Source organism: Lissotriton helveticus, chromosome 12 (genome assembly GCF_964261635.1).
Source record: "Lissotriton helveticus chromosome 12, aLisHel1.1, whole genome shotgun sequence".
In the NCBI taxonomy this organism is placed as follows: domain Eukaryota; kingdom Metazoa; phylum Chordata; class Amphibia; order Caudata; family Salamandridae; genus Lissotriton; species Lissotriton helveticus.
This window is the reverse complement of record NC_136073.1, coordinates 789282577-789305219: the sequence shown is the minus strand read 5'-3', so window position 1 is coordinate 789305219 and position 22643 is coordinate 789282577. Positions and strand designations below refer to the sequence as shown.

General features: G+C 41.6%; 1 protein-coding gene across 1 annotated transcript in view; it reads left to right on the top strand.

The window, feature by feature from the left end:
- Positions 1-22643, top strand: part of NUP210L (nucleoporin 210 like) — a 444253-nt gene that overhangs the window by 6783 nt on the left and 414827 nt on the right. Inside the window, exons 5-12 of the mRNA XM_078668895.1 lie at positions 6219-6351; positions 8991-9149; positions 10787-10855; positions 11547-11656; positions 13976-14116; positions 14858-14995; positions 16001-16156; positions 17521-17716. Coding sequence (XP_078525021.1) covers positions 6219-6351; positions 8991-9149; positions 10787-10855; positions 11547-11656; positions 13976-14116; positions 14858-14995; positions 16001-16156; positions 17521-17716 — 1102 coding nt within the window. The remainder of the gene's footprint in view (positions 1-6218; positions 6352-8990; positions 9150-10786; positions 10856-11546; positions 11657-13975; positions 14117-14857; positions 14996-16000; positions 16157-17520; positions 17717-22643) is intronic.

Sequence of the window (22643 nt, the reverse complement as noted above, 5' to 3'; positions counted from 1 at the left end):
TTTCTGACTTGTCACTGACAGGCCAATGACGTAGTCGAGCCATACTGATTAAAGATGCCCCTAAGGAGTGCCAGCATTACTCACAAGAGACGTGGCAACTTCTAAGCGAGAAAATCTCTATCACCCAAACAAGGCTGACTAAAATACGAATCAAAGCCAGATCAGATGGAGCGCCAGGCCCAAATGGCCTGCCACAGGCCTTGTTTAAATCGAACATCTCTCTCTGGTCAAAACAGCTAGCAATCCTTTTCAATTACTCACTAAGGAGCTCAATTATACCTGACTCTTGGCGAGGGGCAATAATCCATCCAATTTATAAGTCTGGCTCCCATTCATCCCCAAACAACTATAGGCTGATAGCTTTACCGGACGAGGCGAAGCACTTTGCGAGCATTCTACTTGAACTGAACTGAGCTCTTGGGCTGACTCGAAATGACTGATTCCAAAAAACAAAACAGTCTTCACTGTAAACTCAGGCACTATGTCCAATCAATTAGACCTATCAATACTTATTGATAAAGCAATAGTTTCATCCAAGGTGATTTATTGCTGTTTTGTTGACTTCAAAGCTGCCTTTGACCGGGTTCCAAGGGAGGCACTTTGGGCCAAGCTAACGAAGTGGGGAATCCTGGTTCAACTCTTGGATGCAATAGTCCAACTACATACCAACACCTGGATACAAGTGAAGCTTGGTACGGTTCACACCTATCTCGAAAAATCACAACATCAAGAGGAGTCAAACAGGGATGCGTGCTAGCTCTGCTGCTCTTTAATCTGTTTATACTCTCAGTGGAGCTAGATGCAATAAATAATCACCCCCCCAAGATTCGTGGTGTTCAGTTTAGCAATCTTTTGTATGCCGACGACCTTGTCCTCCTCAGCCTTACGCGAGTTGAGCTGCAACTACTGCTAAATAAATGATACAGTTACATCACCATGAACAACCTGGAGGGAAATTTAAAGAAAACTCAATTGGTCATATTTGGCAAGAAGCACCATAGAGGTGATGGCTGGTCATATAATAACTCTGAACTCTCAGTAGGAATATCATATAAATACTTGGGGATTAACATCGACTCTAGGGACACTTTTGTTAAGTATCGCAGCGACATCGCTATAAAAGCTATGGCTCTTCAAGTTAGCCTTTCAAAACTTTCTAAAAAGCTGACAAGTCTGAGCCTAGCTCCAATGTTAGAAGTCATGAGAGTTAAAAATAGGCCCCTTATTGTCGTATGGCTTCGAAATTTCCCTTGGTAAACTCGGTACTACACTAAACCAACATGTAACTAAGATCTATATAAAGGTCCTTCAGCTGGCAAAAACTGCATCTGCATTACAGATTCAATTAGTGCTAGGCTTCTAAACTACGAGATGCTACGTGCAGATGCTTATTAAAAAATGTGCCATAAGTTAAGGCAGGCCAGAGCTGGTTCCCTCGAGTCTTTGTTATGGTTAGATATCAGCTCCAGCAATCCTGACGGGTCACACAGTCGGTTCTTTCACAAATGCATACAGCAATTATCAGCAAGTGACCTCTGGAACCTTAACCCAAGTAACACAGCTTTTAAAATAAGTATCAAGAAGCGCACCCAATTGTGTTCCTACTCTTCTGACAAAGTGACCCTTGCCAAACGCAAGCATGCATGGGCAGTAATCAACTCTTATCAGTTGGCCTTTCTTCCATCATACCTAGCTTGTACATACCCCTTGCATTTAAAACAGAGGTTCATGGCACTTGGACTGGGGGAGTGGCACTTTTTGTAACATCTACCCGTTTGGCGGCGCCCATCAGAGGAACTACTGTTCAGGGGTTGTGAGTAATTTGTTGAGTCTCTGGAGCATGTGGTATGTCTTTGCACATCATTGTTGTTCTTGTGTTGATCAAAACTGAGGCCTGAGTGGAACAGATTGGGAGTCCGGTCTTTTAGGCAGTGTATCATCGTGGCATTGAATCTGGAGAATACAGCTTTAAACATTAGCTTTACACTCTTCATCCATCTTGCATATCGCAAGCTTAATCAGAAATCCCAGGTCCTGTGTCAAAACTAGGAAACAAACACAGGTGGTCATAACAATGGTACATCTTTGAAGCTGCTTTCCAGTAAAACCGGTGTACCCTGTCCCAGCCTCACAACATGGAACTTGAATCTATCTTTTATATAGACACCTGCGCCCCCCTGATAACAGCAGAATCTTGTTAAAGGGCCCGTGGAATTTTTAAGTTGTGTGGCTGAGGAAAGGACGTGGCATCAACAATTTGTTATTGACTATTGATTGTTGTAACTCTGAATTTTACATTAAGTTTGGGAGGCCATAACACGGATTTAGTTAAACTCGATTTAGAGAACATATTCAGCAAATTATGGCTGGATTGTTGGATCATACATCTCTAAGCCCACCAGCTGCTTAACACTCCCTGACTCCTCATCGGCCCATGAATATGTTTCTTCCCTTTTGTGCTACGTTGCACTCTCTCCAGCTTGGTGGCCTATCTGTTGTTTTTAGAAGTGACCTCTATTTTTATTAACTGTATTTATCGATACTATGCCACCATGTGGTTGTACTTAAGCAAAGGTTACCATGTCCTAGAAGAAAACATTTATATTAATAATTTTACTGCCCTAATTCTATTGAGAATGATAGGAGGAGCCCAGTGAAAAATATTTGAATAAAGTTTTTAAGCTTTGTCTCTTTTATGTGGATTGTAATGATTTAATTAATCAAACAACAAAGTGTATCTAATGGTGGAAAATCATTGTGATAGGATATTAAACCTGTTTACCCTTGGTCATAAGCTGTATCCACTTTGGGACCTGAATGTTGTGTTGGTTGTTTTAGTCCATACTCTTTGAGGCCCTGATTCCTGGGAAAATACCCTTGTTCATATCAGTTACCTCACCTGGCTGTGTTGCTGATCTTTACATTCTTTCTTAGATATAGATATATAAATATATATCTAGATATAGAGTTATATAGATATACGTTCGAGGAAAACACTACAGTGACATAGATAGATTTGGTTAGAACCTCTTAACGTATGTTTAAAAAAAAATCAGAAATTCATTTAAAAGACACAGTTAAAGTGTAGTTATTGTTACTTAACAAAATCTTACCAGCATTAGCAATACTGATAGGTCTGGCTTATAACTGGAAGCTACTCATAAGTTGCTGGTGACCACAGATAATGCAATCTGCCACTAATCCTTGCACTAATACATCCATTCATCCACTCTCTGCCTCATTCTTACATTCATTCATTCATTCACCCCTGTACAGTAAAACACACACACAGGCTTGGCAAGCATATGCAATATGAAATAAAAGAGCAAAATTAGAACAAGAAAAATGCTACCATATAAATGTAGCTTGCACGTGTTGACAATTAAAAAATAAAAAACTACGCTTAGCAGTGAGTGGCTGTCTTGGAATGATATTGTGATTAAGTTCTATACCATTTTGTCACCTGATGGACTTCGTTTACATTTCATACCCCTGACGAAGGGCTTAGTATCCCGAAATGCATTTGGTACACATATGCACTGTTTCCAAAGATGTCATGTGAATTCTGACGTGCTATAGAATAAGGCCTGGATTGGCATTTCTGAAGCATCATAAGTGTGTAATTACATTGTCTTTGTAACAGCATTGAAGCATGTTCAGGATAAATATGGATTACAATGGATTAACATGGTTAAATGTGGTTTCTGAATGTTGGATTTTTGAAATTGAATGTTCGTATAGCTGCAGCAGCTTGAGTCTGGGCCCTAGCTACCAACAGCTTGGATTGTTAACTTTTCACCAGTGCTATGAGGACAAAGCATGTGTCAAGATAGCAGGCTAAATCCTTGCCATTGAGCAGCAGCTGAAAGGGAGATTAAAAAGTAAAGAATGTAGTGCATCCTGTCACTTTGCTCGTACAAGTTCTATACCAATCCATGATGGCTGTCACAAAGCTTTTAAATGAGGCGGTCATCCAGAAATACTAAAACAATAATACACTATGAACAAAACTTTCCAGGATAGGCACCTGGTTTAGAAACAGTGGCCACACAGGATACATTCCTCTGCAGATGAAATGAGCAATAAACAAGCAACTTGGTCCCATTGTCCAAAGAAAAACAAAAAAGGGTAGGAAAGAAGAAATTAAAAAAGCAGGACATATTAAAAGAGAAAAGGCAAAACAAAAATGTCCGAGCCCTGGCACCGACCCACGCTCCGTTACAGGCAGGTACACAGTAATCATGCACCTGCTGCCACGCAGGCACATTGAACAAGTGGCTGAAGTGGGTTAACGCATTACACCAGGCACTACACTGTCATTGGATGAGCAGAAAGTGAGTGACACTCAGAATAGTGGCTTAAGAAAGCTGACCCAAAATTCCTCTATGTATCTAACTGTATGCATGCATGTTTATGTTTTTTTTTTATTCCAGACGCCTGGCAGACGGCAAAAGTTGCCAGACCAGATCTAAAACATACTTTAGCACACATGCGTCTAGATCCCAAGCATGCAGTTACAAATATGTATAAAATTACAGTTGACAAAGCAATATACAGCCCCTCCAGTGTTGCCTAACAAAGATTCTCAAATGCAACTCTTCTATCCCCAGGGCTTGGCTTGGGTGGTAGGGACTGGGGAGGGGGGTGTAACAAACCTCAGAATCCTTACTTACTACAGTAATCTGCCAGAATCCTTGTAACAAAAGTCCTGTGTCATGACAATCCTTCCTAAAATACCTCTTGTATTTACAATTTGTTTCCACTATAATAAGTCAACCTTGCTGCTTTTGCCACAGCTTTTTGTAATGAACAGGATGGCCATAAGGCATCTGGCGTAACTTTTATCCAATTAAACATTCTGGTCTGTATCCTTTATCATTGGCTTTTCCCCATAAGTAGCGCTGACCTATTGTAGTCAGTCCGGCAATCCACTTTATTCGATTAATTAAAATCATGAAAGTACAATACACAACACACAGACGATAAAAACATTTAAATAGAATATATAAAAGCAGTATCACTTGTACTTGTACTGTGCATAACGCCACCAAAAGGCAACCTCCTGGTATACTTGCATAAAATTACAAATATGCACATTACAGATGGCACAACAAAATACAACACCTCCTAAGTTGCCCTCACAAGGATTCTCACAGAGCATATCTTCTGCCACAAGACTTTAACCAACACCAAACCCCTTTTCTCCCAAAGTACCTGTGTAAGTAGATAGCAAAATACTCCTGGACAGGCTTTACCTCACTATAAGAACCTGGTGGCTTTAAAATATTTTTTTTACCAATAAATAAGCCAGACATACTGCCTTTGTTTCAACTTTTCATAATTGCTAGATCAAACCTACATTATCTAGCAGAAGTTTTCTCAATGGACCTCCAGGCCGATGTACTTTATCACTTATTTGTCACCAGGACCAACTTAGACATACTGTACTCAGCATAAATGCTCCACAAAGTGGACACCGTGCATGCAGTCCTAAAATTACAAATATGTAAAATATTACATTTGGCAAAACTATATACAACTCCTAATCGATCTTTTAAAGGAATATCACTAAAGCCCCCAGTTTTGTTTTTACAAAATATCCCACAAAATCTAAAATAAAAACCCCTGGTTCAACCCTCCTTTAATTGACCTTGTGCAGTCGGCCATTAGATGGAGGCTTGGCGTGAGAGAGGTGTTTTGGTTCTCTGTCTGCATGCCTGTGAGTGTCTTGAGGAGGCTAGTTGGAAAAGACTGCAGGACACCAGGATTAAGCTGGCATGTTAATGTCCCAGCCGCCTTTAGCAGATTTGTGTGCGAGTCTCACCATGTTTCTCAGTTCAACAACTAATTAACACCCCCTTCCTGGGTTGTCTTCCAAGGCACCCCTCCCCGACTCATCCACCTTCCCTGTCAAGTGTTTTCTGCCCCACCCTGATCACTTGTATCTCCCCTACCACCAGTATTCCTCCTTCTTACCTCATAGTTTAGCCTGAAGAGATATGCTTGCTACATGGTTTGATATACTTCAATTAGGCTAGTTGCTTCCATGAGTTTATTCCTTTCACATATTAAGGACTGTGGCAAGACAGAGTATAATTCTGCATAATAAAGATTAATGGCAAATAAGCTGGGCTCCAATGCTGCGCAGTGTTGCATGCCTGTGCTCACAGCTCAGTCCAGCACTGCATTTAATCACGTGTGCGTCTCGCCTCCCATAGTTCGTCGAGGATGCCACAGTCCGCCTCTTTGTCCTGGAGAACATCTGCATCATGCCCTCAACTGATGTCTACCTTCTTGTTGGAGCCTACGTTAGATACAAAGTTAGACGACTTGTTTATGGAAAGATCGTAGGTGAGTGGCCAGAATGTTTATGGACATAGAACTTCCCCCCAAAATTATTTTCTTGAAGATTGAATGAATATTTGCATCTGTATTTTAGTTGTGTCATGTGGCTTCGCAGAAGATGGTCACTAGTATCAAAAGTAGATATACTTACTTAAATCCAGTTATTCTTTAATCAAGAATGCTTCCCTTGTCTTTCTTCCCATTTCACAATGACCCACCTATCTGACCACGGTAAACTTGGGACACAAACGCGGAACCCGACAGTCTTAAAGTATACAGTACGGAGGTGTTCTTTCGCAATACTGATTTCAAAAGGTGGCACTGCCAAAATACTGGGCCCTGAATAGTAACTTTACCATATACTTGTAAAGATAAGTATATTAAAGTGTAGACTTACTCTTAACTCCCCATCTGTAGACCTTCAGGATATATACATATTCAAGGTGTGTAGGTGTAGAGTGACAAATAGTCTATACTTGCATGCATGTACTTATCTGCATGTTAGTATTGCACTGGGGATTCTATATGTGATATTATTGCAGGACAATATGTGTTTGTTCATCGATATTGTGGCACACATCATATATAAAAGACTCTTTTTGGAAAGCGGTGTTGTTCCTGCTATACAGGGGTATGAGATTGTTTTAGTGAAAATAAAGTCTTTGGACAGGGATATGTATAACGTGGCAGTAGGAAAGGGGCAGACAAAATAAAGAAGGCAAAGTTACAAACTATTAAGTAATTCTTTCAAATGGCTAAGTAGACTGGGCCCTTGGAAGACACACATCTGATTGGAGATGGATATAATAAGTTGGGGGCAAGCTGCAGTGCTAGGTTGCCACAATTGAGAGTATGTTTTGCCTCCCTGGAACCCACAAAAACAGAAAAAGTATTCAGAGCAGGACGAGCAGATGTTATTTTGCTGAGGCTCGTTGGGAAAGTAAAGAGGAAATAAAAAAAGAACAGTACCGGGTAAATAGGCAATTCCTACAATGAGGGCTCCCTCTTTCTCTGGGTTATTCTTGTACACTAAAATGGCCTTCCCATGTTTGTGTTTGTTTTGGACTCTTTAACAATATGTAAGTAGTAAAGGGCAGTAGCCATTTCACAGTCTCAAAGTTTACTTGCCATTAAGTGAAAATCATACTCTATAGAAATGTGAAGGCGGAAATCAGGATGAAAAAAAGTAAATCTTAGGGTCTGATTTATACTTTGGTGGGCGGCTGCCAGTCTGTCAGGGTGCAAAAGTCTTTCCTTCGGTTCACAGGCTGGACTACAACCAACTATATTAAATGATCTCCACTGGCCCTGCAGAGATCTCTGTGCCTTCATAGGAGCTGCAGTCACAGCGGCTCCTTTGAAGGCACTGTAAGTTTACTGAGCGGCTGCCATGTTTCAGCCAGCCGCTCATCCAAATGTTCATGTTTTCCCAACGCAAACTCCCAAACCGGGAAATGTGAAAAACAAAAATTTAATGACCCTGACACCCTAAGAAATGTCTCAGAGGGTGTGGGATTAATGTTTCTGTTTTCTTCAGTTTGGGCCTGCCAGAGATTACCTTCTAGTCCCTAAGTGAAAATAAATCTTTGGACTGCTCTCTATAAATAGGGTGGATGGTCTGATGCACCTACTCTGATGGTCCTAGCTCTGTCATGCCTTTGGTGTAGTTTCCAATGCCAGAGTCAATGAGGAACCGTTGTTGGAAACAAGACTATCTTCCGGAATCAAAATAGAACAGGAAGGCTGCGCAGCGGACAAGAGGCTCCACCATGTTTGTGGCAGAGTACCTTGTCCACCAAACTCTAAATCAGGCCCTTTGTCTCTAAAAATATATTACTCACCTAATTTTGATTTGAAGGTGCTGTATGGGAATAGGGAATGCATCCTAGCATTGCCAGTTCTTGGAAGAGCCATCTGACCTAGTTGGCACTGTGGGGTATCCTGTCACTTATGTAGGCGTGGGCAGTGTCCTGTGATGTCTTAGGAGCGTGTAGGCATCAGTTGGAATATCAGATGCAAGGAAGCATCCTCTGCAGCACTGGAAACTTGGAGGTTCCTTCTGAAATATCAGCAACGCGCAAGTGCTCTCTGTCATCTCAAAGGACTGCAGGTGCCCCCCCTTGTGTCTGATGTTTAGAGTTGTTGATGATGTCTCAGGGATCTTGGAGATGATCTATGGCATTTTGGCTGGTTGCTGTTGTCTTCGGATTCCTCAAGAACCTGTAGAAGCCCACTGGCATCCTAAGAGCATGGATATGGATTATTCACTGGCCTGCAGTGAAAGCTGGTGCCAAGCAAGGTGGATTATGGAGCGCTCACAAATACCCTCTGGTATATCTGGGGCTTGGTGGGTATTTCAGCTAAGAAACCTTCCAGAAGTGGTAGGAAGAGCCAGGTGTTCATAGCAACAGTTGTTGCAAAACATATTATATCACATCTAAAAAGATTGTGTTTCTGTCATGCTATAATTATTCTATATGATGTTCTTTCACAGAGTACAAGTAAGAGAGACTCCATGCGTGTGTGCATATTACGTTTGAAAGTTGGCCTGAACGCAACACTAACTTGCTTATCCATTAACAACTTATTTGTCTTAAATGTACATGCTGGTTCGACACACACCCACTCTCAATCTCTCATAACAGAAGTGGATCTTCCCCTCGAACATTATGATCTGGAGTTTCAAAATGAAGTTGTTGACTCTGGTGGATCCGTGGACCAGGCCGTGGCTGATCTGGACATCAACACCATCACCGTCACTGCATTGCAATTAGGACTTGTCAATCTTGCCTTCATCCATAAAAGTATCCTTTGTGTCTTTCTTGGCTGGTGCCACATTTTGTTGGTCTTTTTGGCTTAAACAGTGTTGTGCGTATGTGTGTGTCCCCGTGTTGTTGGAGGGAGATAGTGACCTTTCGCTGTTTCAATAGAGGAGAGCAATGCTACTCAGCAATGGTAAATATCAAGATTTCCCCTACTTCTTATTTGGGGGGTATTCACATTTAAAGTGCTCTTACTTGGTGTGGATAATGGATCTGAAACACAAGATTAAATTATTTGCTCGGTGTCACAGAAGATAATCTAGTTGGTCAGTGGGCAATCAGGGATTGGAATTCAGGATTCTGCAACTTTGCCTTTAGATCCTATCGCTGCTGAGGAAAATGTGCTTAGATTTCATGTCCATGCAAAACATTAATTAATCTTGTGTCAAATGAACTCTTAGGCACAGTACCATATCAATCCTAAAATATACCAAACATTAGTCAACTATATTACTGTGTTCCAGGGGTGGGGATCTAATGTAAAGAATGTGACTTCTCATTCAGGCTAACAATATATTTGCAAACTTATCTTAGTTTTCAAATGTGCATTGGTGCAGGAGAAAACTTCTGCAGGGTAATATGCATAACTCGCCTACATCGATGAAATAGCCCCCGTTTTGCACACGCTGGCAATTTTGAGTCCGAAATGCCACACATATCTCTGAAGGGTTATCTTTAATCAGTGACAAAACCATGTCTGGAAATGCTTGAATCATTTTTAATCACTATACATTTTTCTAGGCAGATTTCCATTATTTAATTCCTGTCTTCTCTATAGGCTTTTGGTCCAGCTGGGCCTCCATAGTGAGGGGCAAGCATGTGTCTTCTGGCACAATAGGCTCAGGAGCAATGCCTGGACATATCCAACCCAGAAAGAGACTCAAATATAAGCCAGAAACATGACATGCACCAACACTAGAGTGAATCTTAACATCCAGGAATGCCTTTTCCATCATTCCATTCCATCATTTTTGAACTTGCCTGCACCATTATAGAAGTGAACCAACCACATGAATATGAGTCTTAGCCCCACAAACCTTCAGAACGGCTATAGTGATGTCCAAAGTCTCAAAGATGTGAGACAAAGTGCTTGTCTCCTCGCTCAATACAAGTACAACTAAATAGATGGGTTTGAGATTCCTTGCACACCAGGTAAGGAGATAACACTGAAATAGTTCAACAGGACAGATGGGAGAACTTTCTGAACTGTAAAACACAGAGTAAGACTGAGAACATGCCCCCAGCCCGAACATAGGTGGGTCCACAATTAAGGCAATGATTCTGAGCCTTCAGATGTTCAGTGGAAATACAACGCCATAATCCTGTAACCTACACATTCCAATAGTTAATGTAAGGTAATTTCTCCAAGCTTGGACACACTCAGATAAATGTAAGCAGAGGGGAGGACATGTTCCCTTACATTTGGGCAGAGTACAACTGAAGTTTAGGACTTAGCATAACTGTCATATTAGGATATGTCTTTGGGACTTGGTACTGTGGAATTACATGAGATGTAATCTGAGAATCAGTGAGCTGGCAAGTGTGCAGTGCAAGGATACATATGCAATCCCTGGTGTTGTTGTTTCCACACTGTGTGGCTTCCTTAAGCATTGGCAAAGATATCCACATGCGAGGGGCTCTTGGGCTTCCCAAATGTACAGTTCATGTCGTGGAGGCTGGATCTTTAGGTAAGCTTTTGTTACTGTGAGAGGACCAGTGGGTGCTTCTCTTGAGTTGAGCATTTTGTCTCAGGCAGTCACCTCAGGAGAGGGACTGCGGATCTGAGGCTTCCACCTTCAAGAAGGCAGCGCGTCCCAGTCAGTCACACCCGGGGAATGTTCTTCCACTTTAGTGAGTTTTTTTACATCGCCCTACACGAATATAGACTCCAAGAAGAAACTACCACTATATCCTCAAGCAAAATCTACAAAGAAAACTACAGATTTACTATTCTTAACTTCATATTTACGTATCTTGACAAGGTGTATGTCTTCAAGCTACATAGATATGGAATTAAGAATTGTTTAGGAATCATGAATCTAGGCATATCTGTATATGCTTTCCTTGACTATATAGTTGTAATCAATATTCTGGAGTTAATATTTTTGTAGGTTGATATGAGACTCTATATTTGGATGTGTAGACTCTCAGGAGACGCGTAGTGTGGCTTGAACGGTCACCTGAAGACAGGAGTAATGCATCTCGGGGTGTAAGCTCACCAAAGAGCAGTGTACTGAGCCTGAGGCTGTCACACACTGGGAGAAGAGGTAGGCTGCCTCCGGATCCTCACAGTTGTAAATGTCATTGGTCACAGGCAGTTCATCGAGGAGATTGGATTTGTTGTTTTCTATCCTGATCAGTCTCCTGTTGTTCGTGTAGGTTTCTCAGTCTTCCCCGGAGACAGGTGGGTTCTGGAGGTGTCCAGAGACTATGAGATTACAGTGGAAGTTTATGAAAAAGGCTGCAGCAATCATGTCTTCCCATCAGATGTGAGTGAGATAACTGTCTATGCCTTCATGACACTTATGTGCTTCTCTTAACTCTATCACTTATCAAAAGATGTAACTTACAAGTTTACAAAATCTTCACTCTTCATTACTATGCTTTTAATTGGATGTGAGTGTGGCAATCATGTACACCCCTAGAAACTTTGTTGTTACCATCTACTTTTTCTTTCACCTGTTGTTAATACACAGATTGAGACATATGTGATCTTTCCTTTACCATAGTTACATTATTGTTTCATTGAAGTGCTATTGCATGTCCGTTCATTCATTTGTTGTTATGAGGTACATCACACTGACACCCACCTGGTTGATTTGCTCTGCATAAAAATGTGAAATAATTTAGTACATTAAGAAGGGAACAGACAAAGTGTCTGACTGTTCAATTGAAACGCCTATATCTGTGTCCGCAGCCACCTTCCCAATCACTCGTCACACTGACCTGTACCAGGTAGGCGTGACAGTGGAGAATTTTCTAGAAATGAAGAATTCCATTTGTTTACCAGAGAGGAATGGAAAGCGAGAGGCTTCTGGGAATACATTGGGGCTGTCATTGTGTCTACCAGGTAGACACTGGAAGATGGAGGCTTTTGGAAGTCAGCTGGGCCTGTTGTTGTATACGCAACTGGAACTAAATCAGTGATGCTTCTGGGAGAGAAGTGGGCCTATGATTGTGTCAGAACACACATTAAAACAAAAAGCCCCGGAATGAAGTGGGCCTGAAATTGCAAAGTGGATATGCTTAGGAGAAGTAAGGCTCCAGGTAGGTGTGGCAGCAGAGAAGGCAGTGAACCCATCATGACACTCAAGGTGCAGTGTTGCGGTGATAGCAGAGCGGGTTGTAGTGATGAAAATGGCTTGTCATGTATACATGAAGCAACTATGACTCGGAGTTGCTTCTGTGAAGGAACTGAGGGCAGATGTGCTAAGATTGCGACCCATCATCAATGATAACCACCACAGGGACTGTAGCCTGCTGGGGTCAGCAGACCACCATGTCTGTGATTGCTTTTAAATAAAAAAAATCTTTGTTTCTTTGAGATGCAGCCCATTTTTCTTAAAGGAAAACAGGACATGTTTCAAAAGAAAAAAATGAAATTTTTAAAATGAATTTTTTAGGAGTAGGCAGTGGTCTGTGGGACCACCTGCGCTTCAAAAATATTTATAAGACAATCTCAAAGTGGAACCATTCCCATTTGTGAATGGGTTACCACCAACTTTGAACTGGTGACAAAATGTTAATGTTTTGTGACCAGAACTCGGTCGTAAAACATTAATACTTTCCACTGTGAACCTGTATTTGGAAGGGACTCCATAAACAGGCCCGTCCAAATACCAAAACGCAAACCCAAATTGCGATTCAGTAACAACTTGTAGAATGGCCATTTGTGTTTTTCACATTTCAAAAAGCATTTTTGCGGACACAGACGGCCCAATTCTGTGAATCAGGCCATTTGCGACCTCAAAACTGCTGTGTACATTTAGCCCTGATTTGTTACTGTGCATACCATACCAAGGTGGCAGCAAAGAAGACATGTGAATTGAAACAGGCACGTTAGTGTACTTACTATTTACAAATAACTGTCTAGGCACCCGAATATAAATGGCATGTGCACTATGGCACCAGGCACATGGGCAGACGATTGGCTTTTGGAATGAATCAAGCTTATCTTTTACACACCATGCCTACAAGACAGCACACAGTTTGGAAAATTAAACAGGCTTGTCACCAAGCACAGCTGGCTGACATGGAAGTAGAGAGTCTCAGTGAGAGAAACCGATCACTTTACACACATGTGAGATGGGTAGCCAAGAGAATCTTCTGTACAAACATAGCCTTTCTTTTTACACACATAGAAGACGTGTAGCAGAAACTCCTAGGAAAGAACAAGGCCTCTCATTACTGGCATGAAGTAAGCAAGACAATAGAACAACCGCTGTAATTGGTCTTGCCACTGATGGGTCAATGATTCATGACTAAAACATTTTGACACAAAGAGCCATGGCCAATCATCATTAAGTCAACCAGAACATATGTAATCATAGGAGTGAGTGCTGTCCCTTTGCTGGGATTGTTTGGAGCGCTAGCCTTTTAACAGTCTAATAGAGCTGTCCACCAAACTGTATTGTATAAATGCTCAGCACATAAGTAATGGTGGGGGAGAGGTTTCTGGTTCAGCATCGGAGGAAGCAGCGTATCATGGAGTGGTGCCCATACTCCAAATGCGAGTGACAATTGTTGGGTTTGAGGGTTTATTTCCTGTTAATATTTATTTTTAATGTTACTTCTACTCCCATTTTCAGAATTTGAGGATAGAAATGGAGTTTCCTTTGGAGTTCCTCGAAGTGAAAGCATCCTCCGTGAATGGCTCCCACCACCAGGTTCAAGTTATGAAGAGTGGCATCTTCTACATTAAAGCCCAACTCATCGGTGTCCAGCATCAGGTTGGGTAAAAACAGAGTGGCTGAATGTGGGTGGTTATGGCTAAACTATGCTGCATGTAAAGTGTTTGTGTGTGTGAACCTATATATGGGTGCTCTTGGTTTCATAATTGTGGGAAATGTTTGTGTACGCAGTTTGCAAAGTACGGCACTTTAACTCAACTATTCCCATTTGTCTTCTTGCGTCTTTTTCCTGTACATCATGTTGTCCATTTGACATTTTCCTGTACCTCAGTGTCACGCCTTTGCATAATAATGACTTCACCATTTCTTTTTCTTATTTGGTCCCTTTCCTTTACAGAACAACACCTTTACTGTGTCCTCTTGTCTGTCGGCTGCTTTCATGTACATGGTATTGATTTTAATGTGTCCTCTTCTCACTGGGCCTTTCCCTGTGCATTCTATTGATTATACATGTCCTTTTCTCAGTTGTCTATTTCCTGTGCATAATGTTTGTACTTTCCCTTTTGTTTCCCTCTCTTTGATTTTTTTCCATGAGCTTTGTATTGTCTTTACTTTTACCTGTTCCTCAGCCTTCTCTCTGAAAAATTCTAATTTGCAAGTATATTCATTTCTATGTTAGTGGTTGTTTTCTTATGCACCATATGCAAGACCAAAGCCATTCTAAAGCACATTACCTTAATCGCCTGTATTTACCCCTCAACCTGCATCTGCTATACACCTCTAAATTCTCTGCATCTTATAATGGGACGTTGTGGCTTTTACCCTTGATTTCCTTTCCAGGATGGTATTCTTCATAGGCTGGAGATACCCATTGGTCACGTGCAAGAAGTGCAGAGTTTCCACCCCATCGTTCTAACTCCAAGCGTACTCGCATTCCCACATCATCCTCGTGAAGTTCCCTACCGCTACCAAATTCAGGTAACTTGATTAGCTCATCTTTCATTAGTTACCAAGTTGGTGCAAGGCCTCCATTGTATTATCTGATCTCATATGACTACCAATCAGATTGAAGCCAGCAGTATATAATGTTCAAGTCTCCTCCAAGATGAGAGTCAGAGTGGCGGTTGTGGAGGAGTTTGGCTTGAGGGATCCCTCCATTGTAAACTAACAAACTAAAGTGTGCAACATACTTGGTGAGACTATGAACACTGACTGACAGTGCACCCAGATTTCCTAGATTTACCTAGAGTGAGAGACAGGTGCACCTAGATTTCTCCATGCATGAAGAAAACAGTAGATTAGACAGCTTTGTGGGAATATATCTGGCAGAAGTGTAATGAGGTAGCTGAACGTCTCATTATTATAGAGCTGTAGGAGAAAAAGGGTCATATACTAATTCATTCATGTTATCTTCATCTCTGCTGCCTGGTCTAAAGGTCTAAAATCAGTTGCAAAAAGGTTTTGATTGACAGGAGATCTCTAATGTTATGTGCTCGTTAATGACAGGTCTCTAGTAATACACTTGTTATAGACCCATGGTCTTTTATTAGAGGAATATGGTCTTTGTAGATAAAGGCCTGCTTCTGAAAGTAAGTCTGTATGGCCATGTGCATCATTGACACTGGGTCCCCAGTGACATGCTTGTTATTGGTCCAGGGTCTCTGTAGATGAAGACCTGTTAAATGTTAGGAGTTTGCTGCACCAAAGTTTCTATGAAAGAAGGGATTGCTTTCTTGTTAGTGGCGCTGGTCTGTGTAAATAAAGGTCTATTAGTGAAAGGAAGTCTTGACCATATCTGTCATTGGCATCTCTAGTAGGGGGCTTTATATTGATAATGATTCTCAGTAGTCGGATGTCTACTAGTGGAGGGAAATTTCTGTGGGAGCCTGCCTATGACCAACTGGCAAGATGTTGTAGCCCTCCATGTGACTGCCATGGTTTATCACATGTGTTGCTGAATCACTAATTCTATTTTTTCCGTAGATCCAAGGCGGCAGCGGCAATTTCACATGGGTATCTTCCAATCAGACTGTTGCCATTGTAACCATGAGAGGAGTTGTCGTGACTGGGGTGGTCATTGGGCAGTGTTTAGTGCAGGCCCGAGATGTGCTGAATCCATACCACTACGGAGAAGTTAAGGCAAGTCTATCCATATTCTTCATTCCAAAGTACAAAAATCTAAGGCCCAGTTCAATTATAAGGTAAGTGGGTGTCGCTCATAGAACTGGATCATTTTCTAGATTATTCTGCAAATTTAGTGTAACAGAATTGTCATTTTCGTTATTTCTCTTCTCTTTTGATCGCAGCAGAATTAAGTGGGTTTCTGTTCTCTTCTCTCCCTCACATTGCAGCTAGATGCATTTTTTCATTCTTTTACTATGCAATCGCAGTGAGATCTTTTCTGTCTTGTTCCTATTTTTTTTGAAATCACTACTAGATACCATATTCTACCTTACCCCACTCCCTGAGATTACAGATGGTAGAGGTGCCCCTTTCACTTAATGGAATGTGTTCTTTCGTTCTCTTCCCTCTCCAAGTTCACAACTGAAATTAGCATTCTCTCCTCGCTTTTTCTGCCTCACTCTGTCCACCTTGCCCTCCTTAATAAATTGGAGGTTGTATTCTTTCTCCTGAAGTTTACAGCTGGATGTGATTTTCCGTTCTGCCCTCTAGCCAAACTCTGCGTGGGACTTTTTATGTTTTTCTTTCTCCTTGACATTCTGGTCATTCCTAGACTTGTCTCCCTGAAATCACAGTTGGATATTGATTTTGCTTCCTGCTGTGATAGTAGCTGAATATGGTCAGTTTCTGTAACCCTCTGAGACCACAGCTTGATGTGGTCTTTATTTCTCCTGTCGTGAGTTCACAACTGGATGTTGTAATGCTTTTAGTGGTGTTTCAGAGTCTCAGTTTAGTATAGTTTCCTTCCATTTGAGACACAGCCGGCTCTTCTCCCCTCTCTTTGGGCATTTACTTACTTTCTCCTATCATGCTGAAATCACATCTTAGCCATCAGTGGTCTTTTTTCTCCTCTTGCTGTTATTACTGCTGCAAGTCGTTTTTTTCTATTTCCTCACTGATATCACAGGTTGATGTAGTCATTCATTCTCCTTTCTACCTGCGATCACAGCTGACTATGATCTTTCTTTTTGCTCCTATCCTCTGATCATAGTTGATTTTATCTTTTTTTATCTTTCTTACAGAGAGCAAGATCTCATCTGGATGTGGTCTTTGTTCACCTCTTGATACGCTCACAGTTTGATGTAGTCTCACTTCACCTCCTGCTAAGATCACATCTAGACGTTGTGTTACATTCTCCTCTCCACATTAGAATGAGGCAGATTTCCCTCTTAACTCTCCTCGTATTTGTTGCTGTATATATAATCTTTCATCATTCTCTCTTCTTGTGAACATGACTGTATTGCTCTCCTTCAGTGTCTTGCTCACTCTGAATATACTTTATTCAATTTGTCACCATTGCTTTCTCCGCTCTTGTTACACAGGTGTTTGTTTTGAAGCTCTTCAAGATGGAACTAGTCCCTGTGCACGGCGATGTGGAGATCTGCCAAGCTTTGGACGTTCCCATCGTTATGTATGGCATAGACCAGGAAACAAGCGACATCATCGCTTTTACAGACTGCTCGCTCTTGCCGCTGGAGGTCACCATGGATAGGCCGGGTGTTCTGAGTCTCGTAGAGGGTAAGCTACAACGCCCATAGTGCATGATGACTAAAGTATCCACCACTTAAAATTTACTTGCATGTTTGACTATACTAATTAAACACTAATCCTCTATGGATTCCGGAGTAGCGTTCTACTCGCCGAAAAAGCACTTTGACGTCTCGTCAGGGGTAATACGCGTTATACAAATGCAATTACAATACAATACAATGTTTCATTGGTCGTCTCATGCAGTGCCAATCTTGCATCACATGGGTCCTCATTAAGCTATCGTGAAACAGTGAGGATAGATCGGAGAGTAATTGCTGAGAAGTTATACATAGATTGTGTTAACGAGACAGCCCTACTTAACAGGAAATGATTTACAGAGAATGGTTTGTATCATTGCAGACATTACATCATTATGATTCATTAATATAAAATGTAGATCAAGAAGATACTCATGATCATGAGTTATCTTATGTTATATTTTTAAAAGACTTGCACTGAAGCAAATTTGGAGATGCTTGGACCATCTTCAATGTGTACGTGAATAAGTGCTTGTAAATTTAATTTGCACTTGAACATTTTAGAAGTACTCCAAATATCTGCAGATTTGCTCCAGTACTTACTTTTGTGAATACTGAATAAAATTATAGATATATTCTGAGATGCTCACTGACATTTTCTAATGTGCCTTATGAAAAATCTTGTGATTCTGTCGCGTTAAGGACTGGTTCACTAAAAAAAACTGTGAATCATGACCGTTATACTCAGCATCTTTAAGACTACATTGGTTTTCGAAGTACTTACTAATGCTAATATCTGAGCCATAGATTACTAATCAGGATCATTTTAAGTGAACCACAGGTTCAAAGTAGGACCAACTTGCCAACATAGGTATGAAATTAATAGGACCACAGAATGTTTCCACCTACACTGGTCATATTCTTGGAGGAAAGCTTAGGTGAAGAAAAACCTTGCACCTCAAGGGAGGGTCAAGGTAAGTTTTTATTTAAGGGTTAATTAATTCGATCACAGGAAGGGTAAGTGGCACAGATGGCATAAGGGCATTATTTAGGGTAAATATAAAAGTTAACCTAACAGTTATGGTTGTAACTAGAGCTTAGGGGTAAGGCGGAGCCTAGGAAAGAGTAAGATGAATTTTAAAAGTAGGGAAATAGTAAGGGTAGCGGTTGTAGTAGTCAGGTTCATGGATAATGTCAGGTTTACTTTAAGAGAAAGTGATAGATTGAGAGTAAGCGAAAGAGTTTAGCATAAAGAATAAAGAAATGTTTGAGGTGAATATTTTGTTTATGTTCAGGCTAAAACTAATCAGTAAGGAAAAGGGTTGGTTAGGGTTAAATATAGGATTAAGTGGGGGTACAAGAGTGGTCTTCAGATATGAATAAGAATAAAGGAAGCCTGTCAAAAAAATTAGATTTCCCATAAACGTTAGGGATGTTATTGAACATAAGGCTATAGATAGGACCATAACTTTAATCACCCTGTGATGAATCCCCTGATATAAATATCAAAGTGAGTAATACCAGAGAGGAAATGACATGAGCCGTTTTAGGGACCTAATGACAGGGAGACTCTTAAAAGTTCCAAACTAAGAAGCCAAGGTTGTTATCATAGTCAGACAATGATATCCTAGAACCCGTAAATGAGGAATTTGCAGTGGAGGTAGGAACCATCCAGCAACAGCAAAGATCACCCTTGATTAAACATCTCTTTACCAAAAAAGTATAGATACAAACTAAATTGCTGTTCAATTTCTAACCGGACATTACGTTGCTAATCGTTGTCTGATTCTGCGGCGCCGAGAGATGATACTTTGCCCTTAACAAATGTTAATAAAAATAAAATAATGCCTGAAAACACTCTCCTAATAAACTCAAAACTGAGCGCCAAAGTTATTGGGAATCCATGTCTGACAGTTATCGTAGTAGCTAAGAGGATCTTGCTAGGCTTGATTATAGGAACGTTTTCATAGCTGTAGTCTGGGAACCTAATTTCACTACATCCTGTTTATGGCATATTAATTAAGTAGATGGGTAGTGTTTGGAATAGCTTCCATCACAAATTTTAATAAACATCTGTAAATAATACACTTGACTAGTTGGGAGCAGTACTAGTACTTGGTCTAAGTTAGGTTGCATGTGGAGGTAGAGGTGGGCGAGCCGGAAAAGTTGTGGTATAATCCAAGCCAGAGCTGAGCCAGGGGTCCGTATTGGATCTCAGAGCTGATGCGCGATCCAGTAAAACAGATCTACAAATGAGCCAGGACTACTTAAAAAGGAAAAAAAATGTAAAAAAATAATCCATGCTGAAATGTTCAATCCCCTACTCACAAAAATCGAAAGGCGGAAATATAACTCCCAGAATGCTATGTGAAATTGATTGATAGCAACCAGTTGAAGGTGTCACAAGTGACACAGTCTACTTGGTTGACATGGCTTATTGACCATTAATTACCCTTTCTTTTCTTGGCCTGATTCTACCCGATTAAAAGGCCCCAATTCACTGGTGTTGCTGTTGATATATTCCCAGCTCGTTGCGTCAATGCAATTTAATTTGCAAACTGCTTTTTGCTTCAAATGTCTGATCATTGTCAGCTGCAGTGATAGCACAGGAACATTCTGGCTGGGTAACCCCACCCTCAGGGTACGTGCACAGTCTATGCCAAGCAGTGCTCCAGACGCCCCACTGAGCCCAGCTGGTGGCAAACCTCTACCAATGCCAGTCCATCAGACACATTTAATGTGCCAAGACCACAAAAGGATCATTTGTGTTCGTATGAAGTACAGCTGCCTGGCATTGTTAATGTAGTTGCTTGCTGGATTCCAATATTGGTAATCTTAGGACAATTACCACCAACTTCCAGTGCCCTACATAAAAAAGAAAAGCGCTCGAGTACAATACCAAGTGCTTCATTTAGATTGCCTTACCTGCTCGAGTAGTACAAAGCATTCTGATTTTGCTGTCTCGTTTGTCAGACTCTAGCAATAAAAGTTGCAAATACAACAACAGCTAAGCTATAGCAGAGGGTGTGCTAAGGATTTGCTTTATCTTAGGCAGCAATGAACTGTGGGGAAGTCAGTTATCAGTTACTTAAATGGGAAATGACAAATGACATCAGCGTTTTACGTGCCAAGTTATATGTCTGAAAAACGTCCCTTTGATGAGTTGCGCTGGTCTTTTTGGAAGTTATGTATTTGGGTAACTCGATGCAATGCGTTATTTGTAGCAGAATAAAACCAAAGTACACAGCCTCTGAATTTTGCCTGGTGTCCCTCTGGCAGCACCTCAAGAGACCAAGGGCCTTCTTGCAAGGAGTGCAGTAGCTTGGATATTTCTCTCTGACCCTAGGACTGATTCCTTTAAACTCCACACAACAAATGAAGAGTGAGTAACTTGAATCCCAAGTGCGCGTTTAGATTGTAACAGATATTTTGGGATCACATCTGTGCAGAAAAAACTCAAAGGTGCAGCAACTAGTCCAAATACGCAATCACCAGTTTACCTAGGAAAACATGGACACTGACCATTGTTGCCATACACAGGCCAATCTATTTATGAAGGAAAACGATGAAGACATTGTTAAGACATTTACAAATCTACTTAAGTCTGTGTGGGGGGTGTGAGTGTTTGGGAAATAACTATCAGTCGAGTTTCCCGTTCCCTTCTCCCGGTGTCTGGAGTGATAAGGAAGTTATGAGACGCTCCATTACTTGCTTAACAAATTCGGTGCATGCGATAAAAGCACAGGTCTGTATACCATAAATGTTGGCTTCTTTTCTCTTCCTGTTGTCGGGCTGATGCACCACACTATTTGTGAATGCTGGTCCCTACATTATCCCAAATAGCGAATGCCGACCCCTACATTATCCCAACTACAGCTCATACCTTCCGGTGCCTATGGGTCAAGATGCCCAGGCACTTAGTGGATATTCGCGAGGGGCAACCTAGACAGAGTAGTTGCCTGACTTTGAGGGTTATCAGTTTTCTGATGAAAGCTGCTTCTGTCGAACAATTGCAGCTGGCAAAAATGGTGATTTGACCATGACTCTTACATATTTGCCACTGTGCTACTAATAGTACCTCAGAAATGGCCTTATTTTGTTGTTGGGCGGACTTGCATATGCCAGACACCGTTGCGGATACGTGTCCAACCGACCTCCCGTCGGCGGTCCCGACTGCTGAATTTTGATACGACCGTACATGGTGCGGTTGCAAGCTCCCTTTTCTGTATGGGAGCATGTGCGGTGGTCGGAAAGCGGCCACAGCAAAGGCCTACATACATAAAAGGGAGTTTGTTTTCATCCTTGCACCGCATGGCAGGCAGCTCATGGTGCAAGAATGAACAGGGGGGCATCATAGTTGCCCCCTGGGCCCCCAACCGGAGGCCGCTGGCAGAAGGGGGCCCTGCTAGGGGCCATCAAAGTCATTTTTTGACAAGATTTCCGTGTCGAAAAACCCGGCATGAAAACCCTGCCGGAAACCGACATCGTAATCCGGACAGCGTAAAGCGCCCTCCATAGAGATTACGTGCCGGTTCCAACTGGCAGACAGGCTCCTTGAGCCCGCCGGAATTCAGCCGGAATGTCCCTCCAGTTTAAAAACCAACAGCCTCCATTGACACCACAAGTCTTGGAGGCTTTCTGAGCCTCATCTTAATAATGCCCTAAGTGTTTAACGACCTGGATAGGTTTGAGCTACGGTGCGGCACCGCATGGTGACGGAAAAACTGTGCCTATCAACGGCCTTGCCGGTCTGGGGATGCCAGATTGGGAATTGTATTATCTGGCATGCTAACTGCAATATCTGAAAGAAACACGTTAGTGTTAGATTCCTTACCTTAGAATTACCCCCGGGCGTCAGACTGAATCCGGAAAGTTTTTGTCAGCAGTACCCCTGCGCGTCGGTTGGTGTCGTTATGGCTCCGCATCCGTCGTCGGCG